The 13429-nt window shown below is 49.3% G+C and overlaps 1 protein-coding gene across 1 annotated transcript in view; it reads right to left on the bottom strand.

Moving 5' to 3' along the window:
* GRK3 (G protein-coupled receptor kinase 3) overlaps nt 1-12762 on the bottom strand; it is a 59305-nt gene extending 46543 nt beyond the window's left edge. The window contains exon 1 of the mRNA XM_063415528.1: nt 12334-12762. Coding sequence (XP_063271598.1) covers nt 12334-12446 — 113 coding nt within the window. The 5' untranslated portion in view covers nt 12447-12762. The remainder of the gene's footprint in view (nt 1-12333) is intronic.
* Nucleotides 12763-13429: the final 667 nt, after the last annotated feature.

Here is a 13429-nt window from a genome sequence, read left to right as displayed (position 1 = left end):
TTTGTTCATTAAGAACTGGGTCTGCCCTCTGTGTGTATTTTAACAATCTAAACAAAATACTGATTTTAAATAAGTAAATAAGAGATTGTGGAATCACAGAATGGTTCAGATTGGAAGGGATCTTAAAGAATACCTTGTTTCACTCCCTGCCATGGGCTGGGACACTTCCCACTATTCCAGGTTGCTCCAAGCCCTGTCCAACCTGGTCTTGGACACTTCCACGGATGGAACAACCACAGTTTCTCTGTGCCAGCACTTCCCTACCCTCACAGGGAACAATTCCTTCCTAAAATCCAACCCAAATCTTTTGCCAACCTTCTCCTCTCCCCTCTGTGCTCATGGAGGGCCCACTGGAGATGAACAATCCTGGCACAAATTCCCAGAGCCCACGGCTCCCCCTCCTCCCCGTGCCCCCAGCACCTTCCCGTTCCCACTGACCACCAGACCAGCAGTAACAGAATAAGCCTTTTTCATAATAATGACATCAAGAGTGCTTTCCTCTGCTCCAACGAGTGCACTGCAAGAAATTACATCAACGCATCTTCAGTCTAGACAATGGGAGGAGATAATGAAAATTTAACGTGTGACTGAAGCGCCCAGGAAAACAGCGATTGTGCAAGGAGCAAACCTCTCCAGCGCCTCCTCCTCTGCCGACATCCCGTACTTCTGGTCTGATGGATAACGTCAAAGGAACAAAATGTCTTTTGCAGCCACAGAAACTGAACAAATCTGTAAAATGATCACAGGCTACAGGAGTCCGCACTGCATTCCAGCTCCTCAACGCTCGCACTCCTTTAAAATCATAGCTACTTATCCATACCAATAAATAGGAATAAATTACATGGAGTGGATTATGACTATCCAGAATAATCATCTCTTAATTCTCACGTGGCAGTAACAGGTAGAAATCCTCTGCAGTTCGAAGAATTGAAGCAGAGTCCATGTGTCCTTCAGAAGGATGGAAAATTTTAAAATGGGGTTTAGCACGTTCCACAAACAGGAAGAAAGGTTCCCTCTCTGCTTTAGTCCATTGACTCATTAGTTGCCCCACACGTAAACAATCTGGGATTAAAAGCTGCATTTCACAGAAACACAGCCATTTCTGAAAAGCTTTCCCTGGCCAGAGATGCCATCAGCACAAACCACGCACTAATGCAAGAAGTGGCCGTTTCTGCACGAGTTCATCTCAGTTCACAGCGTGATCCACCTTAATAGCAGCACTCACAAGGAGCAGAAACAAAAGTTGGCTAAAAACAAAATCCAGCAAGACTTCAGAAACGAAAGCACATCCAACTGGACTGCAGCAAAACCTTTTGTTCATACATTTTTTTCATTTCAAAGAGGAAGAAAACAGCAAACAAAAATATTAGAAACACTCCATTTACTATCCACATACCACGAGTCAACTGAGGTATGTTTAGGGGTAGTCAAAGTCAGGCCTAAAATTTGGTGAGAAATGCAGCTTGGACCCTGGGTACCTCTTTCTGGGCATCTTTATCTTCACTGAGCGCGTGGTCAAGCATTGGAAGGGGCTGCCCAGGGACATGGTGGGGTTTGCTCCCCTGGAAGTGTCCAAGGAACATCTGGACGTGGCACTCAGTGCTCTGGGCTGGGTGACAAGGTGGGGATCAGGCACAGGTTGGACTCAGTGGTCCTGGAGGGCTTTTCCAACCTCAGTTATTTTGGGATTCTGTAATTTCTGGTTTAACTGGGAGCACAGGGAAGTCCTGGCCCCAGGGAGATGCCCAGCATGGGCAGCTGGGTGCTCTTGCACTTTTGAGAGCCCCTGGGTGAAGCTGCCCTCCAAGAAGGAGCTGAACAAACACCGCAGGCGTGCAGAGCAGGTTGGAGCACAATGCCTGCCCCAGGCAGGCACAAGATGACTTATCTGCATCCTCATCAACTCTGCGAGCAGCACAGGTCACCCTAACCTGGTCAGCTCTTCCATCTGCCCAGAAAAGGCATTTATTTCAAGCACGAGCTGAACAGTCTGTTGAAAGGAGCTTCAAGCTGCATCTTGGAGCTCTAGTTGCTCCAGCTTTGATCAAAGAAACCTGCTGAAAAGCAGCCTTCAAGGTTAAACTCCATTCTGGAATTAAACAGCTCTCGCTGTCTATGAGCAGCCTGGCAGGGCACAGGCAGCAGCCGCGGTGCCAAGGTCAGCGCAGGCGGAGAATGTCTACTCGAAAACATGTCTGAAAAGCTAAGAACAAAACGCTTTATGTCCTTTCTAACACAGAAAAGGCCACGTAAGGCAAGAGCATCCATGATCCTCCCTCTCAGACGAGTTCCAGCAGGAGCAGCAAAGCAGAAGGAGCCTTGGAGAGGAGCTCAGTTAAAGCCGGGACTTGTCCTTGGCTGCAGCACTGGACAACAACAGCCACTCCTGCTGTTCTCCCCGGACAGAGCAGTGACAGCCCGGGACTCCAGGGAGAAGCCAAGCAGGAGAAATGAAACTTCTGCTGGGTGTCTGAGTGTGTGTGCCCAAGGATGGCCACTGGAACAGAGGAACTGTCCATAGGGCAGCCAGAGAACAGCAAACCCAATGGATGTGGGAATATGCCCAAACCAGGATTTACAGAGGACAGGAAAACAAACAGCACTCGTTCCGATACTTCCAAGAAAGATGGAGAGGGACTTTTTCCAAGAGCATGTAGCAACAGGACAAGGGGGAATGATTTCAAACTGGCAAAGAGGAGGTTTAAATTAGATATTAGGAAATATTTCTTCCCTGTGAGAGTGGTGAGGCCCTGGCACAGGCTGCCCAGAGAAGCTGTGGCTGCTCCATCCCTGGAAGTGTCCAAGGCCAGGCTGGACAGGGCTTGGAGCAACCTGGCATAGTGGAAGGTGTCCCTGCCCACGGCAGGAGGTGGAACAGGATGGGCTTTAAGGTCCTTTCCACCCAAACGATTCCATGATTCTATAAAAGTTCTGCTATTCAGTTCACAGAGATTTTGTCCCTGAAGTTCTTCTGAAAGCAACACACACCTCAGAAAAGGAAAGGGCACAGAATGAGGCAATGGGGTGTATCCGTATACACAATACTCCTACTATTGGAACTAGGTCATGAAACTCCTTACTACTGGCCTTCCTACTACTGGATCTTAAAGGAGCTTTGAATTATTTATCATCAGAGCAGACGATTTTTTCTTGTAAATCAATAAGAGTTCAGATTTGTGGGATGTTATCTGGTGTACAGGTGCACACATGAACACCACAGCTTGGAAAAACAATGGCCAGCATTAAAGAACCACACCTGCACTAAAAATGAGCAGTTCCAGTCATTAATATATTCTCCAATAGGCTGAAATAGAGACAGGAGAACAGAAAAACAAAATAAGAATGAAACAGAGCTTCAAAGAGACTGTTAAGAGCTTACTTCAGGATTTAACTCTACCAACATTTCCTGTATTGTCAAAAGCAGGTCATAAACTTTATCTGCTCAGATCTCCAGTCTGTAAAGTAAAGCTGGGTTATTTTTTCTCTCCTCTTTGTCATTAGAGCAGGTACCATCCCTCTGTCACATGTGGCTCCTGTATCCAACAGCACACTAAATTCCTGATGGCTCCTGGCACATCCAAATTAATAATTATTTCAACAAAATGCCAGATATTCATCACTTCCATGGCCTGTGCTTTGACTGCCAAGGCTTAGCAGTGCCTGTCCACTCTCTGCACTCCCAACATCCCATCTCCACATCACAGCCACCTTCATTTATTCCTGTGTCAGGGCTAATAAACACTGAACACTCACAAACCACTGAACCCATTTCATCCTGCTTCCTCTCAGATTGCACTCAGCTCAAAGTTCAGCAGAAGTCAAGACTTCTCCAAATGACTCTGCTCTCAGTGCTGTAAAAGCTGCTTCACACGTGGTCGCTGTGGTTCCAGCAGCTCGTGGGGCAAATTCCCAGCACAGAAAGACAGAAAAGATCATTACACCATCTAAACGGATATATTTATCTATTCCTTGTAAACTCAGTCACACTCAATCCTGAAGGTCTTTCCCAACGCAAATCCTTCTGTGAATCAGTCATTAATTAGTGCACACGCTTGGCCTCATCAGCTGACAAAGCAATGAGTGACCCCAAATTCTGATTTCTCTCCATAAACACATCACACCACAAGCACACCCCCACCTCCACGGGACTCTGCCATTTTCTGGCCCAACTTCACCCATTTCTGGCCCGTTTTGTGCCTTCACACCCCCTGAAGTTCACACCAAGCCACTGCCAAGTCATTTCACTGCTGCGAAATAATGTTCTTAGAACTGTCGTGAGTGATTAGCAACATATTTCACCCCAGAGCCCTGTGGGATGGAAGGGATTAGAGCTCAGCAACACCTGCCCACACCCCCCTCCCAGCTTCACTTATGCAAATTATTTTACTGGAGAAAGTTTCCAAGGAGGGAGCCAGAAGCAGGAGATGTAGCTCTGACTTCACAAAACACCAGCCCCGAGATCCTTGAGGCATTATCAGCACTGAAATCTGAAACTAATATAAAAGCTTCTAAGTACATGAATTTTTCAGGAATAATTACACCAAATTGCAGTGTCAAGGACTTGCCCTTCCACCAGATTGCTGCTGCTGAGAAATTACAAGAAAGGGAAATCAGAGCAAAATCACATCTCCTCAGTCTGACTGCAATTAAGGCATTCGCCAATCATAAATTACTTTTTTTTTTTAAACAAACACAAAATTACTGAAGACGTGCCAATTTTTTCTAATCTTTCTCAATCTCAAATGTTTAGAACTTTCTTTGCAAGTAGCAAGTATAAACCTTGACTGAGAGACCAAGAACTACAGCCAACACTGACAAACGCCTCTGATTTATTTATTCATTTATAGGCTCGGGATGCAATTTTACAGAGACTTTAAATGTTTATTTCCACTATCCAAATCCATCATAAAGTTGCTAAAATTGGACCAAAGATCCTGCCCCAAAGGCCTCTGAATTGAAAGCATGACAGGGTCAACAAGCACAATTCAAAGCACTGGCAGAATGGCCCAGAGCCACCACAGCCGAAAGTGGGTTGTTTTTTCTCTTTGTACAAGTGCATTTAAAAGGTTTAGCAATGCAAGAATGATCAAAAGTGAAAAATGGGATGAAATATTTGGCCTAAGAAACAGATCTTTCAAAGCTCTTTTAAACAACAAGTTAATACTACAGGAATGTTCCTGTATTTTTGAACAATTAGGAAAATCTTGGGTTAAAAAAAACAAACATAAAACCCCTAATAAAAAAATCAGAGGACTGATGCACAATGCAGAATTGCTTCAAACGTCAAAATGAACAGAAGAGGATAGAGAAGAAATGGAGAAGCCAGACTGGAGACTGGAAAAAAACAGCAAACGATGAGAAGGCTCAAAAAGGAATGTCACTCTCAAAGCTGTGTCCCACTCCCATGGCTGTCCCAGACGTCCCTACTTGAGACATCCAGAGTAAGTCACACATCCACAAAAAATCCTATGATTTGTCTTCTTTTAATTGAGTTATGGGATTGTTTAGGTTGGAAGAGCCCTCAGAGACCATCCAGACCAACTGTTCCCGCAGCAATGCCAAGGTCACCACTCACCCATGTCCCCAAGTGCCTCATCCATATGGCTTTTAAATCCCTGCAGGGATGGAAACTCCACCATGCCCTGGGCAGCCTGTGCCAGAGCTGGACAGCCCCTTCCATGAAGGAATTTTCCTTAATATCCACCTAAACCTCCCCTGATGCAACCTGAGGCTGTTTCATCTGGGTGTCAACTGGATCTAACTCCATCCACCACCATGCTCTGGACTCACCCCATTCCCTGGACCCACCATTCCTCTTCTCCACCTAAATCTCAGTTGCACAGAGCTGCTTTTCCCTGCTGAAACTGAGGCAGAAACACGACAAACAACAGCAGCCAAGCCCCATCCCCGGAGCTGTTCAGCAGAGGCTCATTCTGTGCTCGGCCCCTCGGGACAGGGGTGTTCCTTCTCCAAGGTCTGAAGCACTGAGTGTTTCACTGGGCTCCCCGGAGCTTTTTAATTTCCCGGGAGGATGCAGGAGCTGCCGGGAGCTCTTTCCTCATGTGCACCTGGAGCAGAGGTGGAACTCCCCCGAGCACCCAGCAATTCCCAGCTCCTCTGCAGAGATCCCAGTGAGGCTGCAGGAGCTGGGAGTGCAGCTGGTGCCTGCCTGCTGTCACACATATCCCAGACTGGATCCCTAATGATGGCTTTGACCTGCACAGCTCCACCAGATCCCCACAAATCCGTCCTTTCCCTGGCTCTCTCCTCCATAGGATGTGACACGTGGTGACAGGACAAACTTTTGGCATGCTTGAAGGGGGCTGAGGGGCTCTGTGATCCTTCAAATGCTTTCAAATTTTGTTAATTTATTTCTGCAAGGTGTATTTATATAGGTGTTTAGTCAGTGTTGGAATGAGTTTTTTTTGATAAGTAGGGGGTAAAGCTCCTGTGGAAAACAGCTGTATTTTCTAAGCTAGAAACTGCTGCTTTTGCACCAATTTAGTTCAATTAAATTCTGGTATTTGGTTTATGCACCTGGACCTGACGGCTCCTGATAGGCTTTTTACTAATTTTATTAATTACCAACAAAATAAAGCTATTATTGATAAGAAGATTAAACCAGGCCATTCCACATGATTTCACCAGAACAGAAACCAAGGGCTGCACACACTTGTGTCCTGATGTTATAGTTCCAGTGCTGGCTGAAACCATTTCACACAGGAAGGTCTAGGCACTGCAAAACCATCAGCTATAAAAGGAGTAAAAGCTATAAAGTTCATTAATTTTACTGACAAAACATCCGGGAGGTCCCGCAGCACCTGCAGCCCACCTGCACCGGATCAAACGAGTGCTTCACACCTGTAACACAACATCACATTTTGGAAGCTTTCCCCAAAAACACAGCCAGAATCATCCCTCTGTTTTTAGCACACAACAGAAGGCTGCACACTGATCTCCCCCCAGATCACTGTGATTTACCTCGTTCCTTACTTAAGGTAATGACGCCCGAGGGAAGGTCTGTGCTGCGAAACATACGCTGCAATCCTACAGCATCCCCAGGGAGGAGTAATTGGAGCATCCCTCTGAAGGCCAGATCTCTCCTTCCTGTGCCCAGAGATGCTCCAAGCACCAGATGCTCAGAGCTGACACAGTCAAGGGCCTCCACTGAGGCTCAGAAAATTCAGCTTCACCTCCTGCACCTGCCCAAGGCGCTACACGTGAACAAAGGTACACCAGGTATTCTCTAACTGCCTCCTGAATCTGTACAATACAGATAATAACAAACTGTCCCTCATCCAGATTCTCATTCCTTGTCTCTTAAAGAACTTTCATCCTCCTGTGCTCTTCTGTCTGTTATCAGAGTATGGGACACAGCAGGTCCAGTAAAAACTGAATTCCTGAGAGAAGAGAGCATCCAAACAGAGCCAAGAGCAGAACTCACAGCAAGCAGGAGCCCTCCCATACAGCCTCCTCCTCTGACAGCCCATAATCCATCCCCAGGCATGCACTCTTCCCAAGAAAGTGCTGTAGTACAAAGCTGACTTGAGATAAAAAGCAAGTACACGTTGTTAGCAGCCCCAGCATTCCGCATGCACACCCAATTATTTTGAGAGAGCCATTTCTTACTGCCTTCACAACCACACACTTCTGCTGACAGCAAAGCAGGCAGGCTGAACTTCCAATCAAAATTTCACTACTCTGTCTCACCCTGAGCTAATCCACCAAAAAACACAAGTGTTCTGCCTTTCTTGTACTGTTAGTTCAGAAAAAAGCAAGTCTTTCCCCTTCCTCAAGCAGTTCCCAATGAACCCTCACACATGCCTTTTCACACTAGCAGTGCTAGATAGCAAGATAAGCTTTGGTTTACTCATTTAAGCTTCAGATTTTGGACATCAGGAAGAATTTCTTCATGGAAAGGGTTGTCAGGCATTTATTGGAAGGTGCTGCCCAGGAAGGTGCCCAAAATTGAACAATTTCTTGCAGCAACAAAAAAGCACCTAGAGAGACACAGAGGGCTGACACAGGCGGAATAGCAACAGAAATGAAAATTACACAAGCAATTGTCAGGAAAATTTTCCCAGAGACAGCACGGTAAATGAATAAACACAACACGGAGGCGTTAAACAACGCCAGAGAAAACACCACCAAAGTCACCCAGACTGACAGCAGAGAAGGGAATGTGAGCCTGCAACTTGGAGATTTACAGGAGTTTCACGAGGTGCAAGAACTCCCTGAAGGCCACCTCAAAGAAAGAACTGAAATCCACAGAAAAAGCAAAGTAAGGCCAAGAGCACAGAATTACAAAATCAGAAGCAGGAGAGAAGAGAGCAATGATGCTTAACCCTGAGCAGGAGATGTCGCTTGGATTTCAACAATATTCAGCAATTTCAACAATATTCAGCACCAACAGAGGAGGAAAAGAAATCAAAAATGGCTCAGGATAGAATTGGAAAGGCAAATTAACCTCTGTGTTTTCAACAAGCCTCAATCAGAGTTTTAACAAGCCAGTTTGAATACTCAGGTAAGAAAGCAAAGGGCACATCAACCACCCTACGAGAAGCAGCTGGCTCAGAATTCATCTCTGCAAGTGAAGATGGGATGATATAACTGCAGAAAAAAGTCATGTTAAAAGCATGATCTTTAAGAAAAAAGTGATGCAACATGCTCCCTTTTCCCCCAGCGGAACAAGATTCAGAGGAACACAGGAAACAAAAAAAAAAAAAAGATTGGGAGAAATATCAGAATTAACTTGAAAGAGAGGTAATTAGTAAAAGCAGGTTACAAAAGGAGAGATGAGATGAGAAATATCTACAGCCTCAGGGAGAGAAGCCTGGACAGATGGATGCTGTGTTTTGTTACCATGCCCGTGGTATTTGTATACCAAAAGCACCCAAAGCTTACGTGATGTTTATAGTAAGAAAGGTTTAATGTCAACTTTCCAGTGGCGCACACAAGAGGTTTCTGCAAGCCCTGAACCCTCTCCCATTTGTTACCTGATTTCTTGGACCATTTTTCTGAGCTTCACATTACGCAAATCCTTTACTCAAACCAGAACAAGCTGCTGGCAAATAAAAACAGCTGCTCTATAGTGCTCTTCCACTCCCTTTGAGCAAAATAAGGGAAATGTAAAATTTACATGGAAAAGTAAAAAACCTCAGCAGCCTGCTGAATAGCCCAAAAAATTCAGAGTGCAGTTCATTTACTCCTTTCCCACCAAACCTTAAGATATTTGAGAGCAATGCTGCAGAATAAGATTTAGGTTTCACATTTGCTCATATTTCCACAGGGCTGCCTTCCTTCCCATTCCAGGCCTGATTTCAGCAGGATATTCTGCCTCTGACAGCCTTTCTGCCCACCCATGCGAATCTCCCTGAAAAACAGGCTTTTAGGAAACAATGTACAACAGAAAGATACCACAGCTCTCACAGCTCTTGGCAAGGCTCTTAGGAACGAAAGGAGGAAATGCAGAAGGGAAGGAAAAGCAGATGACAGAGGATGGAAGAAGGGTTGTTTTGTTTTGGTGCTTAAAAAAACCAAAAACACACTAATCCTCTTCCTTAGGCACTCACGGCTCATTAGTGTTTTCTGTCCTTCCTCCTCAAACTGTGATATTTAACGATTTCAGGACAAAACCAGTCTGAGGATAATTCACAAAAACTCAGCAATAATCAGCCCTACGGCCAATAAACTCTTCACCCTCATAGTTTATTTGCTGCTAAGCCTTGGCCTGCAGCCTTGGAATTCATTCTGCCGGCACTACAGCTATTTCCTTGTAAACAGGAAGCCCCCTCAAATTTGCATTACAGTAAACTCATTTGCTCCATTTAGCCTCAGCCTTATCTGGGAAAAATAAAAGGCTGCCGACAGGTGTACTGGGCTCCAGCAAGGAGACAAGGGGTAAAACCTTTTAAAAATATTTCAAGAGGAAATAATGCCAGTGTACAGAACCCATCCCTGGGCTGTGGTTGCCCACCAGAGATAAACCAACATGTACCTGTGAGCAGAGTGCTGCAATAACACACGGACATTTATTCTCAAGCATGGATGTGATATTCCAGTGACCTTCCTGCTCTCTGTCCCAGTGACAGCCAGGACTGATGGTGGGGATGGCTGCACACCCAACATTACAGAGCTGAACTTGTGCTCCTCCAAAGAGCTGCTCACAAGCACAGAAATAATGAATATCTGGAAAAATTGTTTGATTTCAAACAAGAGAGGACTCTGTGTGTTGTTTTTTTTTTACTGTTACTATATCAACCTGCCTTTAACCAGCCGATTTATGTCATTTTAAATGAATCACTTTGCCAGAGATACAGAATATTTCAGTATACCCAGCACACCACGTCTGCTCTAATGAGAGGGATCAGAAAAAGCAGCCAGAAGCCAGCACAAAGATATCTGACACCAGAATAACGGTCACAATTTCCTACTGTATGAGGAAATCCCTGGTTTCAGTTAGAAGCTGAGAGGTTCAGTCATTTTGGGCACCCTAGAGCCGTTTGTGGTCCCAGCCTGAGGTAAGTCCCTGTTCTGTTCTGTCTGTGTTTCCTTCCGCTCCCGTGCCGAGGGCCTGGCACGTCCCCGTGCCACAGCACCACGCACAGCCCCAAACCTCTCCTCACTGAAGCATTCCTGCCTCCTGCAGAGCACCACAGAGCAGGGAGGGTGGCAAGCCGTGCTTCTCTAGTATCTCATGCCAACAGGTTTTCCCACAGGCAGCCCAAGGAGCGAGGCGCTTTGGCCACCCATCCTTTCACCTTCCCTCCTCCTCTGCAAAACTTCCTCTGGCACCTGGCTGTCTCTCCCACCTTGTGGAGCCAAATGCAGGTGAAACATCTCTCCCAGCTCAGGGAAACCACCAAATGCTGGCACCACGTAAATCCTGGAGCAGGAGGGCAAAGCACAGCGGGTTCCTCAGGCCTCGTGCTGTGCTCGCTACGAGGCTCCCGCCGCGCCGGGCACGAGGGATGTCAGTGCAGGCAGCAGCTTCGAGCCTCTCCACAAGCACCAGCTGTGCTGGCATTTCTCATGGTGTTAGGAGGATTCCTCCTGCCCTGCAACCCTCCACGTCCCACCTTTCACCTGCCCACGGGGGTCACGTCCCTGCTGGGAGCAGGGAGCAGCACGGCCACACATCACCGAGGACAGCACTGACATCACCGGAGCACTGAGACACATGAAGCCACCAGCATCCCCAGCAAAGCTGCACCTCAGGATAACAGGGCAAGCGGAATTTCATGGATATTGTACTGTTTTTAAAGTGTAAACATACGCCAGGAGAAAAGCAGGCACCTTTGTCTGTCCAGTAACGCCATCCTCAAGCAGACCCTAAACACAACAGCCAAACTTCATCACCTGCGGTCTCACTGCCACTGCAAGGGGGATAAACACGGGCTGGGCACCCTTCACCTTCCCCGGCCCTGCAGCCCCCCAGCATTCCAGCAGAAAGGCAGGAGAGAAGTGGGAAGACATCTCCAGCGATCCCTGGCTCAGCAGAGAGCTAGGCTAGGCCACCAGCAGGCTTCCAAACTGCCTACACATTCTGCAGTAAAATTTGGTTTAGATTTTTCCTGTTGCAGTGTTTTGTTTGCTGGCTGAATCTTCATTTTATATATATATGTATATACATACACACAGAGCCATGAAAAAACAGAAAAGCTTAGTTTTAATTTCAGCAATAAATAAGCGATGCTCAGGTGATTTTATAACAAACACATAACCACGGGGAAAAGCTGGCTTTGCAGAAGAAAAGCTGCTTTGAGCACCAAGCCCCAAGCAAACAACCTCGGCTGTGCCAGGGCACCTCTCTGCTGCCCCGGTGGCACCGGGGAAGGTCGGGGCGATGGAGCCCAGACCCGCACCAGCACCTCTGCTCCGTGATCTGCCTGCTAAGGGCGAGCTCCGGCCCCGCGCTCCTCCCGCATCCCCTGTCAAAGCCCATGAAGCATCACCCAAAAATCGCTCTGCAGAGCAGCACGGCCAGCGCGGCTCGGTTCGGTGCTACCGACTGCTCCGGACGGGATTCCTCACCCGCCGGACGGAGCACCGGGCTGGGGATCCATAAATCCCCGAGCTACGGGGGTTCGTCCTTGCAGGGACCGCCGTCCCCCCTTCGCCCGCCGAGGGACCCCGCTCAAGTTGTGCCAAATAAACACATCCAACACATTCAACACATCCAACACATGCAGCACACCCAGCCCGGCCCCGCGCTCGCCAAGGCCGGCCCCGGTGCCGGCGGAGGCCGCGGCATCGAGGCACGGCCGGACCGTTATGTCCGGCCCGGGGAGGGCGCCGGGGGCCGGGCCGGGGCCGCGGCGGGGCGGGCGGTACCTGGGCTCGGGCAGGGTGATCTTCTTGCTGGCCCTGGCCGCCGGGGTGCTCTTGCTCTTCTCCATCGCCATCAGGTAGCTGACATCGGCCAGCACCGCCTCCAGGTCCGCCATGTTCCCGCTCCGCCGCCGGGCTGCAGATGGAGGCTCCGCCGGGGCAGCCGCCCCCGGGGCGGGGGTTGGCGGCGGGCGGCGGCGGCTCCGCCGGTGCGGCCGAGCGGCTCCCGGTGCGCGTGTGCGGAGCGCGGGGGCCGCTCCCGCCTCCCGCCCTGCGCCCCGGGCGGGCGGGCGGCAGGAGGGACGCACGGACGGCCGGACGGACGGCGCGGAGGGAGGGAGGCGAGGCAGGCAGGGAAGGAAGGAGGGAGCCCCCGCCGCGCCCCCTCAGCGCCCGCCCGCCCCCGCCGGGCCCACGGCGGCGGCCGGTCCGCCCCCGCCGCTCGCAGCCTGCGCGGCCCCCGCGGCCCCGGGCCCGGCGCTCGCAGCGCGCGCGGCGGCCATGGGCGGGCGGGCCGGGCTGCCCCGCGGCGCCGCCGAAAATCCGGACGTGGATCGGCGGCGGCCGGAGCCGGCAGCGCCCGCAGGGACCCGGCGGGGACGGCACCCGCGGGCAGCGCCGCCGGGCTGTCCTGACACGGGGCTCCGGCACAGGGCGCCCGCAGCGAGCCGTGGCTCCCGGGACTGTCCGAGGCCAAGCCGGACGGGGCTTGGAGCAACCTGGGATGTGGAAGGTGTTCCTGCCCGCGGCTGGGGGTGGGATGGGAATTTAAGGTTCTTTTCAAGCCGAACTGCCGTGGGATTCCGTGGTTCCGCAAAAGGGGAACACCGGAGCCAACTCCAGCCGCGGAGCGCTGGAGCTGCCTGCAAGCCTCAGCACCCAGTTGGACACGTAAATTCAGAATTAATTTGCTCATAATTTATTAAAACGCGTGCATAACGAAAGCAGGATACAAATAAATGCGTCTGTGTGACACCCCATCGTTGCGCGTTGAACCGCTTGCTGGCAAATAATGATGCAGAACGAGGCACGCAGGTGTCCTCGGGCTCTGAGCACAGCTCCCCGCTCGTGTTCCTCCTTCAAGTAGTAGTAGCTCCAC

Source organism: Prinia subflava, chromosome 19, assembly GCF_021018805.1.
Source record: "Prinia subflava isolate CZ2003 ecotype Zambia chromosome 19, Cam_Psub_1.2, whole genome shotgun sequence".
In the NCBI taxonomy this organism is placed as follows: Eukaryota; Metazoa; Chordata; class Aves; order Passeriformes; family Cisticolidae; genus Prinia; species Prinia subflava.
This window is presented reverse-complemented; position numbering and strand designations above follow the sequence as displayed.